The 20,963-nt window shown below is 54.4% G+C and overlaps 10 protein-coding genes across 10 annotated transcripts; 5 read left to right on the top strand and 5 right to left on the bottom strand.

The window, feature by feature from the left end:
* Positions 1-942: 942 nt before the first annotated feature.
* On the bottom strand, positions 943-2,491 carry K437DRAFT_220124 (uncharacterized protein; the record flags this gene model as incomplete). The annotated part of the gene is made up of 4 exons (XM_013390141.1): positions 943-1,008; positions 1,086-1,667; positions 1,737-2,096; positions 2,177-2,491. The coding sequence occupies 4 exons, from the start codon at positions 2,489-2,491 to the stop codon at positions 943-945; spliced, it is 1,323 nt and encodes a 440-aa protein (XP_013245595.1).
* Positions 2,492-2,876: 385 nt separating this feature from the next.
* Positions 2,877-6,118, top strand: K437DRAFT_292862 (uncharacterized protein). The gene is made up of 3 exons (XM_013390140.1): positions 2,877-3,321; positions 3,390-3,489; positions 3,554-6,118. Exons 1-3 carry the CDS (start codon positions 3,196-3,198, stop codon positions 6,034-6,036), a joined length of 2,709 nt encoding a protein of 902 aa, XP_013245594.1. The 5' UTR covers positions 2,877-3,195; the 3' UTR covers positions 6,037-6,118.
* An 81-nt stretch (positions 6,119-6,199) lies between these two features.
* Positions 6,200-7,964, bottom strand: K437DRAFT_220214 (uncharacterized protein; the record flags this gene model as incomplete). Its single annotated transcript, XM_013390139.1, has 7 exons — positions 6,200-6,392; positions 6,469-6,853; positions 6,921-7,276; positions 7,351-7,431; positions 7,494-7,658; positions 7,750-7,780; positions 7,859-7,964. The coding sequence occupies 7 exons, from the start codon at positions 7,962-7,964 to the stop codon at positions 6,200-6,202; spliced, it is 1,317 nt and encodes a 438-aa protein (XP_013245593.1).
* A 637-nt stretch (positions 7,965-8,601) lies between these two features.
* K437DRAFT_277463 (Pkinase-domain-containing protein) lies at positions 8,602-10,051 on the top strand (the record flags this gene model as incomplete). Its single annotated transcript, XM_013390138.1, has 5 exons — positions 8,602-8,647; positions 8,729-8,961; positions 9,036-9,398; positions 9,467-9,548; positions 9,630-10,051. The coding sequence occupies 5 exons, from the start codon at positions 8,602-8,604 to the stop codon at positions 10,049-10,051; spliced, it is 1,146 nt and encodes a 381-aa protein (XP_013245592.1).
* Positions 10,052-10,136: 85 nt separating this feature from the next.
* On the bottom strand, positions 10,137-12,377 carry K437DRAFT_253954 (uncharacterized protein). The gene is made up of 6 exons (XM_013390137.1): positions 11,912-12,377; positions 11,563-11,834; positions 11,134-11,481; positions 10,957-11,053; positions 10,345-10,897; positions 10,137-10,270 (listed from the first exon to the last, which is right to left on the bottom strand). The coding sequence occupies exons 1-6, from the start codon at positions 12,102-12,104 to the stop codon at positions 10,261-10,263; spliced, it is 1,473 nt and encodes a 490-aa protein (XP_013245591.1). The 5' UTR covers positions 12,105-12,377; the 3' UTR covers positions 10,137-10,260.
* Positions 12,378-12,795: 418 nt separating this feature from the next.
* On the top strand, positions 12,796-13,568 carry K437DRAFT_266412 (uncharacterized protein; the record flags this gene model as incomplete). Its single annotated transcript, XM_013390136.1, has 4 exons — positions 12,796-12,896; positions 13,020-13,150; positions 13,333-13,448; positions 13,521-13,568. The coding sequence occupies 4 exons, from the start codon at positions 12,796-12,798 to the stop codon at positions 13,566-13,568; spliced, it is 396 nt and encodes a 131-aa protein (XP_013245590.1).
* A 1,567-nt stretch (positions 13,569-15,135) lies between these two features.
* Positions 15,136-15,512, top strand: K437DRAFT_266411 (uncharacterized protein; the record flags this gene model as incomplete). The annotated part of the gene is made up of 2 exons (XM_013390135.1): positions 15,136-15,219; positions 15,294-15,512. 2 exons carry the CDS (start codon positions 15,136-15,138, stop codon positions 15,510-15,512), a joined length of 303 nt encoding a protein of 100 aa, XP_013245589.1.
* Positions 15,513-16,407: 895 nt separating this feature from the next.
* Positions 16,408-17,984, top strand: K437DRAFT_231853 (DUF689-domain-containing protein). The gene is made up of 3 exons (XM_013390134.1): positions 16,408-16,777; positions 16,859-17,722; positions 17,789-17,984. The coding sequence occupies exons 1-3, from the start codon at positions 16,597-16,599 to the stop codon at positions 17,851-17,853; spliced, it is 1,110 nt and encodes a 369-aa protein (XP_013245588.1). The 5' UTR covers positions 16,408-16,596; the 3' UTR covers positions 17,854-17,984.
* A 7-nt stretch (positions 17,985-17,991) lies between these two features.
* On the bottom strand, positions 17,992-18,568 carry K437DRAFT_163469 (uncharacterized protein). The gene has a single exon (XM_013390133.1). It carries the CDS (start codon positions 18,434-18,436, stop codon positions 18,119-18,121), a length of 318 nt encoding a protein of 105 aa, XP_013245587.1. The 5' UTR covers positions 18,437-18,568; the 3' UTR covers positions 17,992-18,118.
* Positions 18,569-18,590: 22 nt separating this feature from the next.
* K437DRAFT_292855 (uncharacterized protein) lies at positions 18,591-20,397 on the bottom strand. Its single transcript, XM_013390132.1, has 5 exons — positions 20,099-20,397; positions 19,942-20,014; positions 19,542-19,877; positions 19,048-19,465; positions 18,591-18,971 (listed from the first exon to the last, which is right to left on the bottom strand). Exons 1-5 carry the CDS (start codon positions 20,304-20,306, stop codon positions 18,642-18,644), a joined length of 1,365 nt encoding a protein of 454 aa, XP_013245586.1. The 5' UTR covers positions 20,307-20,397; the 3' UTR covers positions 18,591-18,641.
* Positions 20,398-20,963: the final 566 nt, after the last annotated feature.

The following is a 20,963-nucleotide window of genomic DNA, read 5'->3' as shown; positions in this document are numbered from 1 at the left end:
ATGGCAGAGAGCAGGATCCCACGCCCTGCACTCACCTGATGACGAAGTGGTCGACAAAAAAAGCTTGCTTGGCTTAATGACCTCTTGGCGAGGAGAGCCATTGATTGCGCAAAGGGTACAAGTTGTGCTTTGTTGCAAGAGCCAGTGATGACGAGAAGCGATTGGCATGGGGCGAAGCAACGGGGGAAGGGACCAACGGAGCTTTGCGGTTCACGGCCATTCGCCCCTCTTTTACACAGGCGAGCCGCGAGCGAGATAACGCCAAACGTGCCATCTGCGGAACAAACGGGAATCGCAGTCGGTGCACCGGAAAAGAGGATGAGACTCGCAATCGGCTGATGCTGCTGCTACGGCATCTCATCTAATTCACCATTAACCTCAAACCTTCCCGGCCGAGACTTCTCCGCACTTTTGCTATTTGGCGATGAACAACCACCGTCCCATCACCGCCAGGCCCTAGGTGGGCTGGGCCTGCTGTGGTGGTGGTGGGTTGGACGCAAGGCATGAAGCCATGCAAACCGGCAAAATAGTGCGAGCCAATGTATATAATTCTGGCCGCAGGTATTATAGAGACTTCACTACTTTGGCATTTCGCAGCACCGTCGAGGGCGGCCAGCCCTCGCTCGATATTTTTATTGTCACAGGCCTCATCCAAACAACACGCCTTCCTCACCGCATCACCATGGACACATGAACGTTACCTGCTGTCTAGGCATACACAGTAATGTGTGTTGGTTGTCGGAACCGTTGGTTCTCGTGGGTGGGATAAGCCGGTCATGTGACAGGTGATGTGCCTGCTTGCTGGGGGTTCTTTCCCGCACATTCGTTCGCATTGATGCGTCGTCATCGACCGGATTCGACCCTAAAAGATGAACCACTTAGCTCGTCCGTGGCAAGGGTTAATGCATGCAAATGGAGAAGCTTTGGAACATAATGCCTGTGTCAAAAGTTGTATATAGGAAGCAAACGATGAAGACTTATTGACTGCCTGCACAGTGGACATTCAGGCTTGCGCGCAATCGAGAGCACAGTCAGCATTCTCTTTCTGGGCGTGTGTCTGCAAGAACGGAGTAGACTGTACACACCTTTTCACGTGCCCAGCCACTGAGGCAGTCCCAGCAAAAGATGTGCCCGCATTCCGTGACGGCGCTGCTGCCATTCTCGGGCGTACGCTGCTCCATGCAAAGCGTGCACTTTAGTACAGTCTGCGCGATCCCCTCGAGCTCAATCGCACGCGCCTTTGCCGCCGCGCGCGCAGTCTCAATGTCCTGGCGCGATGCGCTCGCCGGTAGGCCGAGTTCCGCGGGGGAGATGACTGCATCTGGATCAGCATAGGCTAGTGGCGCTGTAGGTCCCTGCGATGCTACTACTGCATCAGAGTCCGCAGGGGCGGCAGGCGAGCTGCGATGCGTCCAGCGCACGCCATCGATCACCACTACTTCCTTCTCCCGAGCGGATCTGCCCTTGGCCCCTCCGCCTTCCTTTTCCGCCTCAAGCCCTGCGGCAGCGCGCGCTGCCGCTGTGACAGCTTCTCGAGCTTTCCTCCGTTCTCGCCGATATCGATTCAAACCGAGCAGGGCTTTGACACCGATTTGGATGCCAAGCAGTACGCCGAGCACTTCGTAAGATGGCGGACGCTGGTTCGGCCGCTGTGCGACTGTAGAGATCTAAGGATGGCGAGCTGAGCTTTTCAGGAAGGCACTGCCAAAGATTCAAGAACCCCGTCGAGAACTCACATAGCGAACATCTGAAAGGCGCTGCGCAATGCTGTAATACCTCCCCGCTAGGTAGAAGATCGCGAGATGGGCTGCTCCAAAGTACGCCAGCCAGCTGTCGGATGCTGTAAAGCTCTCCAGAGCAGGAAGATGTTTCGCAATAGATGTCATGATGCGATCCGTGACAGCCGGTCTGATCTGAACGGCGTCCGGATTCCCCCGCTGTGAGGCTGATAGCATCGCTCGTGCGCGCAACCGAGCTCGCTCGAGCGCTTGCTGCCTCGCCTGGTCAGAACCCACAACGAAGCGCCGTGCGCTGGCGTACGCTTTTGCTACCAGGTACGGCAGAAGGGCGTGTGCAAAGATGAAAATGACTCGTCGCTGTGAGATGCATAACCAGATTGTGCAAAGAACTTGTGAATACACAGCTCATGTTGAAGGGGAAGATCAGAGCTACTCACCTTGCCCCTCGCTATTCGCCCAGTTTTCCCATCAACCATCATGGCATTGACATACTCCTCTCCGAGCGTCTGCGCTCCATTAAGTGCGCATAATGCAAGGTATGCAACACCACCGATCACAGCGATGATTTCCGAGTTAGCGTGTAGCACGCGAACGCCGAGTGTGGTCCGTACGACATCCTTGAACTGGTCGACGAAGAGGTCGCGGTAGTATGCGTCCTTTTGGTACGCTCGGACGATTTCGGGTTGCGCTGCCCATGGAAACGAGAACCTGCTCTGCGGATGGTATGGACGAGAAGAGGATGGGTTCGACATTGACATTGGAGCTACTGATCGTTGAGCACGCTCTGGGAGTCGGGAAGGCCCCGCATCGGGGGTCCGGTCAGGCATGCTGAGCTGGTTCGGAGGGTTTTGCCGTTCCCTCAACCCTGATGATCGCCAAGCTCCATCGCCTGTGGGCATCCCAGTCAGAAGCTTGTATGCTGTACCGAGCTAGACTCGAGTCATCTCGTCATCATGAAGTGCTACCCACCAGTGAGAGTGTGTGCAAGTCTGATGGTCGCTGTCTTTCCGCTGTAACAGTTTCACCGGGAGAAGCGGTGAGCATCGGTGCCGGCCAGCGTCACTGCTCCAATCCCATTGCTTCGCCTCAGTCACCCCGACCAATTCACCTCGAGGGTTAGAGCAGCTGACAGCTGGTCAGCTCAGCCACGGCGGTGTGCACCTCTCACACCGAAAGGGGAGGCCTCATATAGAGGGCCACTGGACCCATCTTTGGTCTAAATCCACGACCTTTACGGCCACTTGGCCATAAGAATACGCTCCAAACTCGATCACATCTCTCGTCAATCCGTGACGCGCCACTTCCTCTCGACGCGGTAGATCTCCTACCAAAGCGTGCGTTCACCACGTGTCGCGAAACTTTTCTGTCTTTGAAGCGACGAGATAGTTGAGCAAGGTTGTTTGCTAGGCTCTGAAAGCTGCGCTAGCAGCACGATTTCGGTGCATTGGTTGTGACCATGTCCCAGCAGCCTCGCCCACGCCCCGCCCACCACATCAGCAACCTCGCAAGCATGAATGCAAAGGACGTCCAGGTATCCAATGCGCAATCTCGAAGTGCGAGAGGAGGTCAGACGCTGAACCACGTAAGTATTCCTCGCCCTGGATCAAAAAGCGTAAGAATCTGAACGCTGCTTTGTTCTGCGACGCACAGCTGCTGTCGTTCACGCTGCCACCCCGAGCGCGACCACCGGCTCCTCAGTCAGCGAGGCGTGGCCGCAGAGCTGCTAATTACGTGCCATTCAACAAAGAACGTGAGTCTGAGATGCACAATACAAGCTCAGGTTTTTGCTGACAGTTGTCTTTCATTCCGGACAGGATATATTAATGCTCAGTACCGCTTCCTCGTGAAGCCCACCGGCGACTACACTGCCCATTTTGCCGACCCTGATATCTATTTGAATTGGTCAGACATCCTACAGGTGCTGATTCCTACATCTACCGCGCTCTCTGCTGTGTCTTCATCGTCAAATGCAGCAGCAACAACAAGCGTCCATACCTTCGAGCACGAGGGTGCTACTTGCCCCATTTGCTTGTCTCCGCCCACAGCGCCGCGCATGACGAAATGCGGCCATGTGTACTGCTACCCATGTATGCTGCACTATCTCGCGCTTGGTGAAGACACAGGAACTGTCAACTTTTCGCGGTCATCGCACCTCGAGTCCAGTAATGGTTCATACAATCGACCCGGAGCGCCACCTCGTCGAGTCGGCGCACTGGCCACACCACCCGGGAGCAGCACGCCAGCGTGTGAACTGATGCATACCGCCTCGGCCCTGAGCGCCAAAAGCTGGAGACGCTGCCCGATATGTTGGGATGCCGTCTACGCCAAAGACTTGAAGGCGGTCAAGTGGTGGGACCCGCAACAGGAAGCGAGACGATGGACTCCAAAAGTCTTACCGGAGAACGCAGAGCCTAGCGACGCCCATGCATCTTTTGAGATATTGCAGGAGCTGAATCTCCACAATCACCTGCCAATGCGGCTGATCGAACGACCCCAAATTACGACGCTTGCTCTACCCCAATCGTCTTTCTGGCCGGGCAACTCCGAGGACGATTTCATGCCTCCGCACGCCGCCCCTTGGCACTTTCAGCCGGATGTGCTCCCCTTTGCAAAATTTATGCTTGCATCGCCGGCCCTCATTGAAGACGCACTCAACGAGGACCTCAGTCAGCTGGAGGTGGAGAAGGTTTCCCTGGAGAATATGCTGGGTGAAAGAGATGAGCTGAGCTTGCAGTTCGTTCAGGTCGCCAAACGCAAGGTCATGGAGCAGATTGAGAAGGTCAAAGTGGAATGTGATACGCAAGGTGTGCGGAGCACTATTGAGCGAAAGAAGCGGCAGTTTGAAGGCTGGCAGGAGGTGGATGAGGGCGAGCATGGAAATTCTGCGCCAACAACAACTCTTGTCGAAGCACCAAGCGTGATCGAGGACGACGCGCAGGGTGCACCAAGTCGACAGATGGTCAAGAGCAGTCCAATACAGATAGATGAAAACCTAACAGTCTTCTTGGCCATTCGGCCGCAGTCGCAAGGAGGTCAAATTCCAAATCCATCGTTAGAAAATCAGCAGCAACCACAACAACAGCTACGCAAGGACACTAGTCGGACACGTCGCAATGTCAACCCACCCTCACCATCCCCCTCCTCCTACTTCTACTACCAGGCCGCGTCCGGTCAGAACATTTTTCTGCATCCGCTCGACATCAAGGTGCTTCACAGCAAATACGGCTCGTACTCTGCCTTTCCACACACCATCCACGTCAAGGTGTCTGGTGCCGACGAAGGCAGTATGAATGAGGATCTGCGACGGCGCTGCAAGTATCTGACACACATCCCCACTGCAGCGGATGTCGTCTTCATCGAGGTCGACTGGTGGGCGACGAATGGCGAAGGGCAGGACGGAAAGGCGTTGAAGCTGAGCCCGGAAGTGCTCAACCCATATATGCAAGCCCTGCGGCAACGAAAGAGCCGCCGACGGGATAGAGGGCGTAAGGAAGACCGCGCCAAGCTGAAAGCGGACGAGCAGGAAGCAGCAGAGACATCCGCGCGCAATCGGATGGGTCCAGCGCAAGAGTACAAGGAGCTCACGCATAACTGGCCTAGCGCCGACTTGGCGAGCAGCTACGGCGCGGTCAATGGCTCGGCTAGACTTTCAACAAGCTTTGGAAGCGGAAGAGGTGGGGGGTCTGAGAACAGCTCGTTGTCCTCGCCGTCGTTCCGAGAAGCTGCTCTGGTGGGAGCAGAACGAGAATTTCCGGTGCATCCCGGCGGTCCGACAGAAGACTTCCCCGCAGTGCCGCGGCAAGCCCACGATGCAGATGAAGCAGCTGGCATCACTAATCAAGCAGGTCCAACTGCGACAACGGTATGGGGAACCCGAGCTCAATCCCGAACTGCGTTCAGCGTGGCACTGCAGCGCGGACACCGCGGCGACGCGGACGAGATGTGGGAGCGCGACGTGGACGATGCATGGCTTGAACTGGAGGAAGACTTTTTGCTTGGAGCCACATCCGGCGGGCGGCGCAACACCGGAACTGTGAAAGAAGGGCGCGGTCTCAATAAGCAACCGCGGTCCGGCACAGCTACACCGCGGGTGGGAGCTGGGAGTAGCCACACGCCGCCGAGCAGGTCAGGGGGTAGTCCGGAAGCAAGCAGCGCATCCACGCCACGAGCTGGGCCAGACGACGGAAGAGAAGGGCAGCCTGAATCATCCTCAGGGAGACCCCGAGCCACTGCAGCCCCTCGCGCCAAGAGCAAGAAGAAGCTGGTCCTCACGAGCGGTGGACGAGGGATGGCATAGACTGAACCGTATTTCTTTTGTATACTGCATAGTTGTTGCATGTCTTCTGTAGCGTACATCTAGACGGGTGATCCTGCATTTCATAATCCGCGTCAGCATCTTGACGCAATGCATTGCAGGCCCTGGTAGAGGCTGCGAGTTGCTGTGAATAGAGGTGGAAGCATCATGCGACAAACTTGAGAACAATGCCTAGCTGAAATGGAAGGCTGGCGTCCGTGACGGTGATTCCGTCGCCATCTTCAAACATTTCCCCAATTGTCTTGGTGAGGTTTGGCCGCGTCTGCTCTTCAAGCTGTGGGGGAGCCTGGAAATAGATCGGACCCTTTTCGCCAGAGAGAGACGGCTTCTTGATTTGCCTTCGCGCAAGACCATGGAGGAAATTTCTCAGCCGGAGTCAAGGAGAAGCGAATTCCACGTTAAGAAAATACTAACAAGTCTTTCGTCTCTATGAGCATCTCGATGAGCCGCTCGATGGGCCAATCCTTCTGAATCTCGAGCTCTCTGCTCTCTCCTCCGCACACGGGGCAGTCCTTGCGTTTCTCGTACGCATACGTGTACGTGTACACGCCTTCATTGCCGCTGTACATCATGTAGTTGTTAAGAAAAGGCGCGGCGGTTGTTGCAAACTTGAACGCCTCCTGGGTACACGCTGCGGCGACGATTGCATTCGTAGATGCGATGGCTGGGATAATGTTCTTGACGACGCCTTGCGTTAGCGACCACGTCACCCCGGTAATGTTGAATCTTTCTGCGCGCGCGGAAGCTTGCTCTAAGAGCCACTGGATGTGATCTGGGTTGTCGTTGTCGATATTTTTGTCTTTGAGTCCATTACCCCAAGGTATCAGTGGTGAGGCCATCCACTCATTTGCAATGTTCACACTCACCTCCATGTACTCTGGGCCATTCCAGCACACTGGCCCATTCGATACAGTGCTCCGGTAGTCTCGGCGTATTGGCAATGGTGCAGATGGGATATGTAGTCTGACGATTTAGCAAATCGAGTGAGCATTCGTAGCAGCTAGTGATGGTGGGCAAGATTACTCTTGCTTGGCCCTTAAATCCCTCTGTGCCACCGTCAATGAGAGCTTTGTATGCGTCCTGGTTCGCTGGATCAACCTGCGCCATGTTAACCACAGTTGCGTTTATCCAGCGCCGCGCTTCCACCGAGTCGAGCCCGCATATGATGATGTTGAATTGCATATAGTACGCGTCATCTTTATCTTGGATCTTCCCGTGGTAGCTTTATCCATGCAGCGATCAATGTAGGTGTTAGATGCTTTCAACTCGAAATGAGTACATTTCAGGCAGACTCACGGAACGATCTTGACTCCAGGCACTCTGCGTTCCACGTATTCTGCTGCGACCACTGCTTTTGGTCTCCCGACGTCTTTCTCCCTGCGTGCAGCGGGTGTATCAGTGTTTCCCTCACTTCAGCTGAATGGGGCATCTGTGCCCACCTGAAGAGGAATTGCCGGTTGAGATTGCTGACATCGATCTCGTCCATGTCTATAACATGGATCTCCTTGAAACCTGTCAACGCCAGATTCGCGAGGATCTCGCATCCCAGGCCCCCGGCCCCGATAACGAGAGTCTTGCACTTTGATCGAAGAGAGGTCTTGACTCTGTGAAGCATTCGGTGGCCGTTGGTCATTAAAGGTTGCTGACAGGACGGGGCGGCGTGGAATACTGGATCAGCCTGGTCAGATGGCTCACTCGGCTGGCTCGAAGCTCTCGTCTGTCCACGCTACAGACAGACACGTATCCTGTCAGAAAATAAGGCCGCCTTCCAACGCTTTCGATTCTGTCTGAGGCAATCACTCACGCCCGGGCCGCGAGATGACCTTATCAATATGAGCTTCCCTTGTAGCCCAGCTTGGCCCGGCAACAGCGTTGACGGCGGATCCATTTGCGACCGCCACAGCCGCCATCTTGGTTGTCAGTTCGCATCCGCGCGGTACAGCAGAATGGGCTGAAACGATTAAGTCTGCCAGGTCTAGAGCACCAACATTAGCCTTGTCAATCGTACAATATTTGTGGCATCATGCTGTAGCGTAGTCAAAAACCTCCTCCCAGGATTTCACGTTTACCGCTGCCATATTCATCAGTTGCAAGAGACGAAGCTCTCACCCAAGCCAGGCCGAAGCGCTGCGCCACAGACGTACTACGCGGCACTGCACCAGTGTAGCGGGCCGCCGAAATGGCAGCTGGCACACCCACCCCGCACTCCGATCCGCCCTACCAGGCAACCTAACCGCTTTGCGGCCCATCTGCATGATGATGATCGCCATCAAACGCCAATCGGTGAGGTGCGATTGGGTCGATCAAGGCCAAGGGAGATACATGCTTGACCAGCCCAGATCGCGACAGGTTCAACAGGTTTGCACTGCCATTGAGAAGAGCGGGCTTTCCAATTTCTCGGCGCGCTTTCCATCGCTGCGGCCTGGCTTGAGACGAGCAAAGAACTCTGCCGCCTTACCGAGTGCACTGTCGTCGTCCTGTGCAATCCAACCTCGGACAAAATCCGCAAGCACATTCTCGGGACCAGTAGAGAAATATATTGCCATAATGGTCACCCTCAGCAACCCACTCGCGCGGCAGCCAGAGTCGTATAGTGAGCAAGCTTGTTGGCAATGAGCGCAGTATGCGGCTGCAGATGTCGCTAAATGCTAAAGCCGCCTTTGTCTCCCTGCAGGTAAGAAGAAAGAGTACACATTCAACAAGACCATCGGAGAAGGCACTTTTGGCATCGTCAGATCAGCAACATGGAAAGCAGCAGATCCTCCCATCGATGTTGCCATCAAGGTCATTGCGAAAAAGAACCTCAAAGGTCACACGGAGCTCGTGGAAGGCGAGATGGAGGTGCTGAAAGGTTTGGATCAGCCTCATATTGTGAAGTTTCTGGACTGGTTCGAATCGAAAGATAAGGTCTGGCCAGGAGCTGCATGGAACAGCGCGCTGAACCTGCTTGCTGACTCTGTTTTGCCTCTTTATGCCCGCAGTTCTACCTCGTATTTGAGGAAGCAACCGGCGGCGAGCTGTTCGAGCGCATACTGCAACGCGGCAGATTCACCGAAGTAGACGCAGCGCGGGTGATCAAAGCAGTAACAAGCGCTATTCAATATCTACATCACTACAACATCGTACATCGCGATGTAAAACCGGAGAATATCCTTTATCGCTCCAAGGCCGAGGATGCCAATGTTGTCCTCGTCGATTTTGGCATCGCAAAGCATCTAAAAAATGAAGATGAGGTGCTCACCAGCGTAGCAGGCAGCTTGGGATACGCTGCGCCTGAAGTTCTGGCAAAGAAGGGGCACGGCAAGGCGGTGGATATGTGGGGCATAGGAGTAATTTGTTACACCGTGCGTGGATACCAGTCCAATCTCCTTGGCCATAGTGACGGGCTGACACGTCCTTGGCTCCTCTTCAGCTCCTCTGCGGGTATACACCATTCCGGTCGGACGACCCGAGCAAGTTGTCGGAAGAGACACAGCGGGGTAAGATTGAATTCCGTGAGTTTCGAAGTCGTCCATTCGCGCGTGCAATTACGAGCGGCACTCTGACCCAACTGCTGTGGCTTGTGTCATCATCAGACGACCGCTATTGGAAGAAAGTCAGCAATGAGGCGAAGGACTTTGTCAAGGCGTGCCTGACGGTTGATGCAGCCAAAAGGCTTACGGCAGATGAGGCGATGAGGCATCCCTGGCTGACAGACCCAGCCGGTGTAGCGCCTGAGCACGACATCAGTGCCGGCCTGCGCGAGAATTACCGACGGAGGTGGAAGACGGCGATCAATGCTGTGCGTGCTGGAGCGCGCTTCAGGACGATCGCAGTGCTTGCGGGACAGCAGAATGCAGCTGCGTCAGGAGGAGGGGGAGGAGACACACACGCGAGCAAGAAGAAGCAGAAGCACGAGCTCATTTCGGATGGTGAGGATGAGGACGGGGAGGACGAGTTCTATGACATGGACGACAAGCCGCGCCCGAGCGATGAGGCCAGCCTGAAAAAAAACTGAAACGGAGCTGCGGGAGAAGTTGGGGGGAGCAACGATAGGGTGATATTGCCTTATAGAGCAGGAGCATGCGAAGACGGTCATGGTTCTCATTTTTCATTGTTGGCTGCTCGGATGCTTGCTTTTTGCAATTGGAGCAGGTTATGTCGCAAATGATACAAAGTGATACGAGCTGCATATCAGCAAGACCAGATGCAAGAGCACTCTTTGGCTCAGTTTGCTCTGCAACACGAGCAAGGAAAGCAAAGATCAACATGCTGCACATCGAAAACCGCTGAGATCCGAATTTGACTCACTCTACTCTGTGGCCAGCTGTGCGTTGTTTCTTTGCTGCTGCCGCGCCCAAAGCCGCACCGACGCCACTCCCATCTTTTGCTAGACCGAACTTGACGCGCTTCTCTGCGTCTTCCCCGACGATGTCCCTCAGCGCGATACGCATGCGCTCCTCGAAATGCGGGTAGAGCTCTGCGAGGGAGCCGTCGACGCCGACATTGACTTGCTTACCCGTACCATCGTCCTGGATGTTGCCCGTGTGGATCAGCGTGCCAGCTACGGCGGTGGCGCTGAGCCTGGCCGCGCGCGTCCCGACGAAGCGGACGATGCGCCGGACCGTCTCGACATCCACATCCGAGACATGCTCGGCTCGCAGGCCCAGCTTCTGTGTCAGAACCTCGCGCGTGCCGTTCGAGCCGCTCGTCGGGTTGCCATTGTCGATGTCCGCTTCGATCATGGACATGTAAGCGGTGTCCAGGCCGTATTGTGTATTCAAGGTCGCCGATGAGAAGCCGGAGAAAAGCACCAGATTGTCGATCAAATAGATAATGACTGCCCGCGCGACCTCCCCGAGGTCTACGGGCCAATGTTTCATCAATGATGATGTTTCGAGGCAGGCGCTAGACCAGACTCACACATCCCACTGATCATCTTCTCGAAAAGATGATGTCGTTGCCTCAGAGCTGTCCGGTCGACAAAGTTGTCAAACTGAGTTGTAGGCAAAACTGTCCTCTGATATCAAAAAAAGAAATGTCAAAGTCAGCTTGCCGCGAAAGCTGGCCCACCGTACTGAAGCAGTCTGTCTTGCTCACCGCGTTGTCAAAGCTGCCCCACTCGGTGTTAATAACCATGTGCGTCGGCCCTGCCTGGCCTTGCGATGAGACCTTGATCTTTTTGATCCGCTCGATGCTCTCCAAGTACGCGCCATTGGTACCTGTCCCAAAGATGGCGCCCAGGATCGCACCTCCAGTCTGGTAGCTGCGGGTGAGCAGGGTGCCCACGGTATCATTGACTAGTGCGTTAACCCGCACTTTGATGTGCTTCTTGTCGAGTGCATTTTGAAGGAGCTGCACCACGTCCTTGCCTGGCGCGTCTGGGCAGTTGAATCCTTTTGTCCAGAAGAGGAGTGCACCTCGGTCGATCGTAGTTTGTTCGACCGGCTGAACAACGAGGAAGGATATCGATTAGTCGTTCGCTTCTTCCGTTTTACCATCAAATGAGTAGTTCTCTCAATCACTCACAAAACTGAATGTGAATCCCATCAGCAATTCATCTTCGCCAGCGTCCGTTTCGGTTCCAAATTCATTCAAGAAGCGTTCCACGCTCTCGGCCATGTATTCGAACAGATCCGCAACAGGTCCCTTCTTGAGCGCATCAGAGACCCGGTACTTTTGCTGCCGAATCTCGAATGTATGGTCACCTTTTAGCTTTACTTCGCAAACACGTAGATTGGTGCCGCCGAGGTCCATGGCCAGGAATGTGCCTTTCTCTTTCCCGTCGGGAAGACCCGTGACTAAACAGGTAGCCAAGTGTAAGCGAACAGCACCTGCTGAGAAATCGGCAGGTCTGACAGTGTGTAGAGCAGCTCACCGAAGGAAGGAATCATCGGCATATCGGCGCCCTTTACTCCCAGTCCATATGTGTAGAGCTCGGAGAAGTGGTGCGTTAGTTCGAGTAACTTGTCCTTGCTGAGGGTGAATTGGGCCTCAACCTCGTCGAGCATGTTGGACAGCGAGGCACCTATGGCGCCTGCCTGCGGACTTGACGATGCTGCCGAAGTCATGATGAGCGGATTCCTGCTTCAGAAATAGAGAAAGGAAGTCTTGTGCAGCTCGATCAAGTCTTGCGCGGATCGATCGGACGATCAAGCAAACGAACGCGGACGGTACCAGCGAGTGTAGGCTCGTCAGCAGGAAGCAGCAAAGTCAGGCCCGTAGGTTGCTCGCCGGTCAGACCACTTTCGGCTGAGCGGACAGTTACAGTTGCTTTCGCTGCATACGCATGCACGTCCTTGAAGATGGATCTGCCATCGATTGAGGATGAGTAGAAATCAGTGGTGAGCCCGTTAACTATCCTTGGCTGGCCCTCGGTTCCAACAGTTTCGTCTTGTGACCACAATCTCAACTCATTCGCCGTTTCGCGCTGGTGGGTAAAGACTCGGCCGGGTGACGATGACAAGCACGATCTCGATCGTCGTTCCGCCCTTCCGCCAACTTCGTTGTTGGCTTCGAGAGCCAGGGTGAACCCGTGTAGAGAGTAGTGTAATGTTTGTTATGCTCTCTCTCGCTCGATATCGCGGCACCACTTCTGCTTTCATCCTGGAATGTGTTTCGATCGACGACTCGACGCTGCAGGCTCCTTTCTCCGAAATCAATCCGAGTCCGCACCGACCTCGTTCCCGGGAAAGAGCCCAAACATCGCCGGGACCAGCACGCGACATAAGAGGGAGCAGGTCGTGCGGCTCCACAACCACAATGAGCACACCTGCTAACCAATCAGCGCCTTTGAGCATCAATGGCACGTCCAGCTCAGTTGCCGAGTCAACCAGGGCAGCGCAGCGCGTAGCATCGCAAAAGTGAGGCTAGTGTACACGGCACCATGTCCTTGGGGTGCGCTCCTTGTCTTTGAGGTCACAAAGAGCTTGCTTTGCTCCGTGTTGCCCTTCCCCTGCTGACCCCGTCTTTGGTTTGCAATGCAGGTTCCCTTCCGACCAGCTCAAGCCCCACATTGCCAAGCTGCTCAACTCGCGCCTCATCGGGCAAGCATACAAGGCACGACCGTCCGGATTGACGAAAGAGCTCGCAGACTCTGTCAAGGCGAAGATGCTCGGTGAGCTAATAGACTTACGCCACGACAAGGAGCGCTTGAGTTGTGCTGACGGCCTGGAGCACTGCGATCTCCTTCTCTTCGACCATCGATCAGAGATTCAACCAAAAGGCTAGTTGTACCGTTCTGGCGGAAGGAAAAAGGCATCGTGCTGAATTTTGACTCGTGACGCTCTTTTATCAAAGGCTTCAAATACATTGTCCAGATCCAACTTCTCGAGAATCTGGGTCAAGGCGGACGCGCAGACATGGCATGCCACTGGGAAGAAGGCGACACCGTCACGCAGGAGATGTTCACCAATGTGCGTGCCCAGAGAATAACCGTACGCTTCAGAACAAGGAATACTTATACAGCTCTGCGTCATTGTCGACAGGAAACTATGATCTGCAGTGTCACCTGCCTGGCTATCCGCGCGTCATAAGGGCCATCTGTGTCGTCTGTCTCAACTCGTTTGCTTTATTTGAGGCTCTCATTCGAGTTGTGTCGTCATCGCTTTCACTCAGCAGCGAAGGAGGCAAGACCTGATCGCCTCACTTTTCTCTAACACCCTTCGTCGCCCTTCCAGGCTTGATCCCCAATGAGAATGCAAATCCGTCAGTCTCCCTCGTTGCCATCCCCGTAGGCGTTCGACTCTTGCGCTTTCGACGCGTGCCCGAGTGGCCAATCCCGCGGAACTGGACCTGGTGTCGGCAGATCTCAATTACGTGATCTAGTTGCGGGAAACATGAGCAACGTAGTCTCCCTTTACACCACGGCAGCTCATCTGACAAGAGCAATAGCGGATGGAAGCAAATGGCATCACGCGCAACTTCAATTGCCCTTGAGAATGCCACCACTACACCGCTGCAGCAAATGGCACGTCATAAGCAAATGAAGGGATCATTCGGGTTGCCAGCGAATGGCGCCTGACCAGCGCAGCATACTCTCTTACATTAAAATGCCGAAAGACCGACAAAGAGCCTTTTCATGTAGCGCACAGAAGGACTGATGTCTCGGTGCGATTGCCGACAGATGTATAAAAATGTATTTTCGTGCTACAGGTATATAACATCGGCAGAAAACCACAGCACACTGTCGGCTGTCTTGACTATGGCATGGCACAACGACAGATGCCGTAACTCCTAAGATGTTTGTAGCTGTAACACTTAAGGGTCGAGGCGTGTAAAGTGGCAATAGCCGGTTGCAGTCCACGGTACAAGTTCTGACCCTCAACACGACAGCGTTCGTGTTAAAGAAGAGTAATCGCATATACTTAAGAAGAGTAAGCGTTGATTGATGTCCGAGAGAAGAGAAGCATGGGAACTCGGGCGGCCATGGTGATGGAAGGTCCACCGAGTTCGCAGAACAAGCCCCTCTCCTACCCCCCCTCATCATCTGTTTTTAAAGAACAGGCTGAGGTATGTTCGTCTAGCATCGCATGATAGAGGTTGTGCGAGGTGTTGACTCTCATAACCCACAATAAGGACGCGAAAATGAGTGAGGAGAGAAAGGAAGAGAGGAAGGTTGCAAAGGTCGCCTTGGGAAAAAGGGAAGAAGGAAAGGGTGGGGGTCGTGGGTGAGTGGAGTGTGGGTGTGAGTAAGTGGGTGATTCAGCTGTTTTTCACTGCGAAGTGCACAAGTTAGCATAATGAGTACCTTTTGTGGAATACACAGGAATAACTTTGTACCACCCTTACTTTACACCTTAGCTGGCAAGGGGGGTGACGATGCTTGGAAGCGCTCCATGACCACCATCATGCCTGTCATCCATCCCCATTCATCCATGCTCACTCACCCACCAATCTATTTTTTTATAGGTGCGTCTCTGCCAGTGATCAGGCAATCACCCCGCTCGGGTTGTTGCGACTATCTCTACATATGTTACATGTACGATGCTTGTGCGGCGCTTCTTTTCTACTTATCCGGAGTCTCAATTACGCGTTCGCACATTTCAGGTACCAATTACTAGCATTGGATAGCTGTTCAGGCTCATCAATCGTGGAGAGAGCATGGCGCCGCGACTCACGCAGGCTCAAAAGGATGTACTTTCTCTCTACCGAAGAGGCCTGCGCCTGATTCGCACGAAGCCCGTGGTAAGTCGCCAGCAGAGCCTGTCCCATGCTCCTCGCAGATCACTCGCTGACCATTTATTCTTTGCTGACTGCAGCAAAATCGCATCAACTTCTTGATCTACCTGCGTCACGCATTCCAACATCCATCTCAAGGCGGCGGTATTCGTCAACGCGACTTTAGCGCCATTGACTATATGACACGGCGCGGGAATCGCATGATGGAGCAAATCTTCGAAGAGAAGGGGGTGAAGGATATCCATGTGTCGAAAGATGTGGTCGAATGGTACCAGCAAAAGCAACACGCTGCTAGCTAGCGACAGGGGATGACCTATCAGCAACACAGCCAACGCCGAGACCCTTGGACCTGAGTTGCATCACGGTCATGCCCAATTTGCGCTCTCGCAAATCGCGGTCATAGGCACCCTTCGCAGGCGTAGAGATCAGTCTCGCAAATCGGTGGGTGCCACAGCCATGTCGTACAGCGGTCCCCTTCAAAGAACCTTCGACCTAGCAGTGAAGTGCACAGGGAATGCAGCGTATCATACGAGCAGGCGTTGGCAAGTCAGCGACCAGCTAGCCATCGCTCGAGGCTGCGAGGGTATGTCCCTACTCCTCATATAGTGTACACCGGCGATTCGCCTCGAGATGGATCATAAGGATACCAGGGTTCACACGCAGGACGCTCAAAGCAGCATCAGTCGCGCCGTGCGCGTGATGCCCTTTTCCATAGCGCGTCATTACCAAGCGTGCCAGGGACCGCATCTCCCCCCGCATGTACTGATCAAGAATTACTTGTCACTTCACGCAGGGTTGCACAGCCGTGGAAAATGTGCGATCTCTTCGCCACATCTTGTCAATGTATGCATCGTCCTCCCTGCATCTTGCCTATGCAGACTAGGTATCAAATAACTAACCGTACATGCGGTGCATTCCGAACATGATAGGGCCTCCGTGAACAAGTATTCAGCCAATGGACGAACTCCTAACCAAGGCTGGAAACGTTTGTGTAAATCCACATCACCGTTGTGGCGTTGTGATTGGTCGCCAGTCGGTGACTCTCGAAGTCCACACTCGACTGTCAAAGTCTGGGGAGCAGCTTACGTCCGTCGAAATTTTGGCTGCCAAGTCCGCCATCAGTCACCTCACTAATCTCACTGAGGGCTCCATCAAAGTCCGACCGCGCTTGTACTCTTCGGCTCGGCAGTATTAGTTTCTATCACTACAGGCTTGCGCGCTTTGACGGACATCTCTGAACTATTGCGCATTTGTATCTGGAGCTTTAGTATTTGAGCTCGCAGCGAGCTTCCGACTTTTTTCATACACCCGCACTCTTCTTAAAAGCGGGATTGTCAAGCTAGCAACTAGCGACCCGTTCCCGACATTGAAGTGAACATCAAAATGGATGCCACGGAACTCAATGGCAATGGCCACGCAGCGGCCCAGTCGTCAAAGCCGGTGGTGGTCGTCGGCTCCATGATTGCAGCCCAGGATGGCTCCTATCAGCGTGTCGTTGAGCAGGAGTCCGCAGGGGGAGCCAAGCAGGTCGAGATGTACATGAGCGACAGGATTACCGACGGAGGTGAGTCGCACGATCACCATACGTGCGCTTTCCACCTTGAGCAACCACTGATCAAACGCGATCCTCTCTGACTGGTGGCAGCATCTTCCTTGACGGACAGCGCATTCCAGTCGGCGCACTTGATCATGCCTTTACAAGAAGCCCAGAATGCGGTCCTCCTCACAGCTCTGTTTTCAGCGCTAGAACCTGGCTCCAGCATTGCAGTCGAGAATGCGGGCACGAACACCACAACGGCACATGAGATCGAAGTCCTTGGTAAGAAGGTCAAGGCAGAGCTTCTGATTGCAGGCTTCGCGGAGTTGAGCATCGAGGGAAATGGGCAGCAGCAGCGGATTCAAGGGCGGAAGCCGGTGGCAGCAGGGTCGTCCGAAGCATCGAATGGATCTACAGGAGCTTCCACAGCTCTCCCATTGCGACGGAAGCTCAACGGAGCTAGCGCTGCAGGGATAAACAGAAGCGCCGGTAGCAAGGCGGCGAAGAAAGCCCTGTGGGCGACGACGCCCAACAGCAACGCCCCACTCATAGATGCCGAAGCGCTCCTCACTGCCGCCGACAAGATCAACCCGAACGCGGTGCGGGGCTCAGACTGTCCGCCGGTCCAGCCAGGCTTCTCAGCTACAGGTGGCACAAAGCGAAAGAAGGCATGCAAGGACTGCACATGCGGTCTGCGGGAGCTGCAAGACGCTGAGGACGCCGTTGCCGCATCTGGGACTGGACAATGGCAACAGGAGATAGTTCAATTGGCGGAGGAGGACAATGACCTTCCGGACGCAAAGAAGCAAGATTCGGGTGTCATTCGTCGCGAGGTCATTGAGACCGTTATGGGCGCGGACGGAAAGGAGAAGAAGGTCAAGCGCATCCATGTCGAGACCAAAGGCGCAACGAGCAGTTGTGGGAGCTGTTTCCTCGGCGATGCTTTCCGTTGCTCAAGTTGCCCTTACCTTGGTGTGTATTTTGCTCGTCTTTCCTTTGTGATTGATCGTGAAGCTTACCCTGCCCTTCTTAACTTAGGTCTTCCCGCGTTCAAGCCTGGCGAGACTGTTCAAATCCCAGCAAACATGGACGATGACATTTAACCAGAGATAGTCGTATTTTCGCCCAGCAGCAATGTAGTAAGGTGGCAGCACGTACGGCATATTGAAGGCGAGGATGTCTTGTATTCTAGGCCAGTGTGACTCTATACAACAGTGACCCCATGCCCCATCACCTTCGCGCATTAACGCGAGTGTTTGTATCGGATTTCATACAAGAGCTGGAATCCAGGACTTGATCGCTTGCGGAGCTTGTACTAGCTGTCATCGATGCGCAGCAACAGATGGGAGCTGGCGGCTGGTTTGGCAGTTAAGCTTCTACAATCGGGTGAGTTCTACCATTCGGGTTGGGAACAATCAACCCAGTGCGGCGCCGACGACCAATCGCAAATCCGGTCCCGGATGCAAAAGCTTCTGCGATATATGAACGCACGCGAACGCAGCGAGCAGGGTGCGTCCATGCTTCGGCCGCCTCTCGTGGTTGACGGAACAATTTGACGTCCCGGATGTGGAGCGGTACATCTCCGAATGGTCCATGCCGCAAATTATCTCCTAGTGCGATGGATACGACCCTGCCTAGGGTGTCGAGGAAAGCTGAGGAATTTGGCTTGTCGATGATCGGTATCATGGAGTTACGCTACGGATCTGCAACTATATGTATAAGGAACTGCGCAGTTGGCGCGATCGCTCCGCTCTAATTGAAATGTAATGATCTTCAGTCCAAACGAATTTCGTTTCCGACACTTCTTGGTCAAATTTCTTCCTCGAATGATTTAGAGACGAAGTGATCCACATGTCTTTGATTAACAGCTTTTAATACAAGCCAAATCGGCTCAATCCAGATCCTCCTCGACAGGTGGCGCGACAGGCGCTGACGCTCCTCCAGACGCCGTGGCCCCCTTTGACCCTTGCGCCTGCGACTGTCCCTTTGGTTGTGCGAGAGAGTCTGTTTCCGCTTCAGTCCTTTCTTCGTCCTCTTCTTCCGTCAAGATGACTGGCTCTGAATAGCGTTTGTAAGTGACCCATTTGGCGCCTTTCGGTGCTGCTGCCGCTGGACTGCTTGACGATCCGCCGAAAAGGGAAGACATCATGTCGGCAAGCATGTTGCCTTGGGCTCTTGGTGGTTGGAGATCAAAGAAAAGCCCTGAGAGAGTATTGATGCCCTGCAACAGCCAGGTGAACGAATGAAAGCTTCAGTGGAGCTCTCTACGCCTCCCCTCCATTTCAATATATGCTCACCTCTCCTACCACGTCGTCGACACTGCCTGCCACGCCCTGCTTGACATACTGCCGCGCCAGAGCGATCCACGCATTACGCAGCGCATCCGGAGCCCGCGCCGCGCCGCGCTCGGACTGGCTCAAGCCCTTTGCCTCACCCTTCACTCTCCAAGCGCAATCTACTAGCCCGAGACACATTTGTGCGAAATTGATGTCCGCGTTCGCAGTGAGCCACAGCGGTTGTACATAATCGCTCTGCTCGCCTGAAGGCGTAATTTGCCGGGCGGGAGGAGCATTCACGCCTGCTGGTGGCGAGAAAGTGCGCGGATTTGGCTCCATCGGCAGCGGCAGAGTCTTGCATGCGGGGTGTGCGACGAGCTTCGAGATGAAGCTTTTAAGGTAAGAGTGGGCAGCAGGTACTTTTCCTGCGATCAATAGCCTGCACATGGTGGTCGCGGAGACTGTCTTCAGTATCACCTGCCGTTTTTAATCATTGCACTGCCGCGTCTGCTCACAGAAAGAGGCCTCTGAGTGCAAAGCGACCCGCTTCGATCCGCTGGATAGCTGCAGCGTCTGGTCCGTCCTTATCCTCTCCCGACTTTCCGTGCGAGCGAAGCTCAACACTCTTGGTCGCGTGTACTTCCAGCCAATCAACCATCATCGAGCCGAGATTCGCTGGAGCCTCCTGGAGCTCGGTCGAGTCGGACGCGACATTGTCGTCTGAGGGAGCGGGAATCGAAGCATGGAAATGGGGCTCTGCTTGCAAATAGGATCCTTCCTTCCAGAGTAACTTTGCAACCTCGTAGCGCAGTGCTGGGTCGCCATCGGCACCAGATGCCTTGGTCGACCATCTGAAAGTTATCTCAGAGTGTTAGACAAGCCATTTGTAATGGCCAAATACAATGTCTTACCCACTTTACCGCTGCATCCGTTAGCTTTTTCCGCCAAAAGTCGGCCTTTGCCAGCTTGAGGATCTGGAAGATGCGATCTGAAGAAAGGGTAATCGAGCACAGACCCAAGCTCAGCTCTGTGCAATTCGACCATGTCTGCGGGTCGTCGGAAGCAGTCGCACCTCTGCTTGTCTTATCCAGTTCCACACCAGCCTGTCCATAGACGTCGATCATGTATATGGCCAAGTCACAGCCACTACCTTGCTCCCCCGCCTGTAGCATCTTCATACTGCCTTCGTACAGCAGTGCGATCGCCGCAGGATAGTTCTTCTTGGACAGTAAGCGCACCGCCTTCGTCCGAAGACGCTGGTGTTCATCATATCCGCTCATACTGCTTCGCTGTGCCCTCGTTCCTTACTGTGCAGAAACTTTACGCAGACTGGAGGACTTCCAGAGGGAAAGAAAGTGGCCGTGAATGTATGTGAACGAGCATGAGCATATTGAATCCATAGGGTGTATAGGCAGTTAGTCAAACACACAGCATGCGGCATAATTGACAGCACGAGCCAGCAGGCGCAATCGCGGTATTGCCTCGTTCTCCGCACTCGCGCGGAACTTGCCGCATCGGCTCAGCAGTGCTCCAACCACCCACCTTTTTGTTTGTGCATTCGCACTTGTCCGAATCTCTGTCATCTCACTTGTGGTTTGCCTTGCTGATCGCATCCAGAAGGCAGCATTTGTCCATGTCCCCCACCATGCAGAAGAGCCTCGAGGCTCAAGAATATGGACCGCACGAGAAACAGGCAACAAGAGTTTTCACGCCTGGGCTCGATGGTTCGGCACCGGTCGGCACCACCACACACAGACCCGCACTTTCTCCCACTTTTTAAGGTCGACCGTTGGTGCCCCAACGGCTCGTTAAGGATGTTTCCTTCACTGCATTCGCCGCCGCACTGTCTCCAGGCTCCCGATGACGCCTTCATCGCGATCTTCACTGATCCTCTCTGTATGCCGCTCTGTGACTGCATCAGAGCCTGGGGCAAAGAT

The sequence above is a fragment of the Tilletiaria anomala genome (genome assembly GCF_000711695.1).
Source record: "Tilletiaria anomala UBC 951 chromosome Unknown K437scaffold_7, whole genome shotgun sequence".
NCBI classification, from domain to species: Eukaryota; Fungi; Basidiomycota; class Exobasidiomycetes; order Georgefischeriales; family Tilletiariaceae; genus Tilletiaria; species Tilletiaria anomala.
This window is presented reverse-complemented; position numbering and strand designations above follow the sequence as displayed.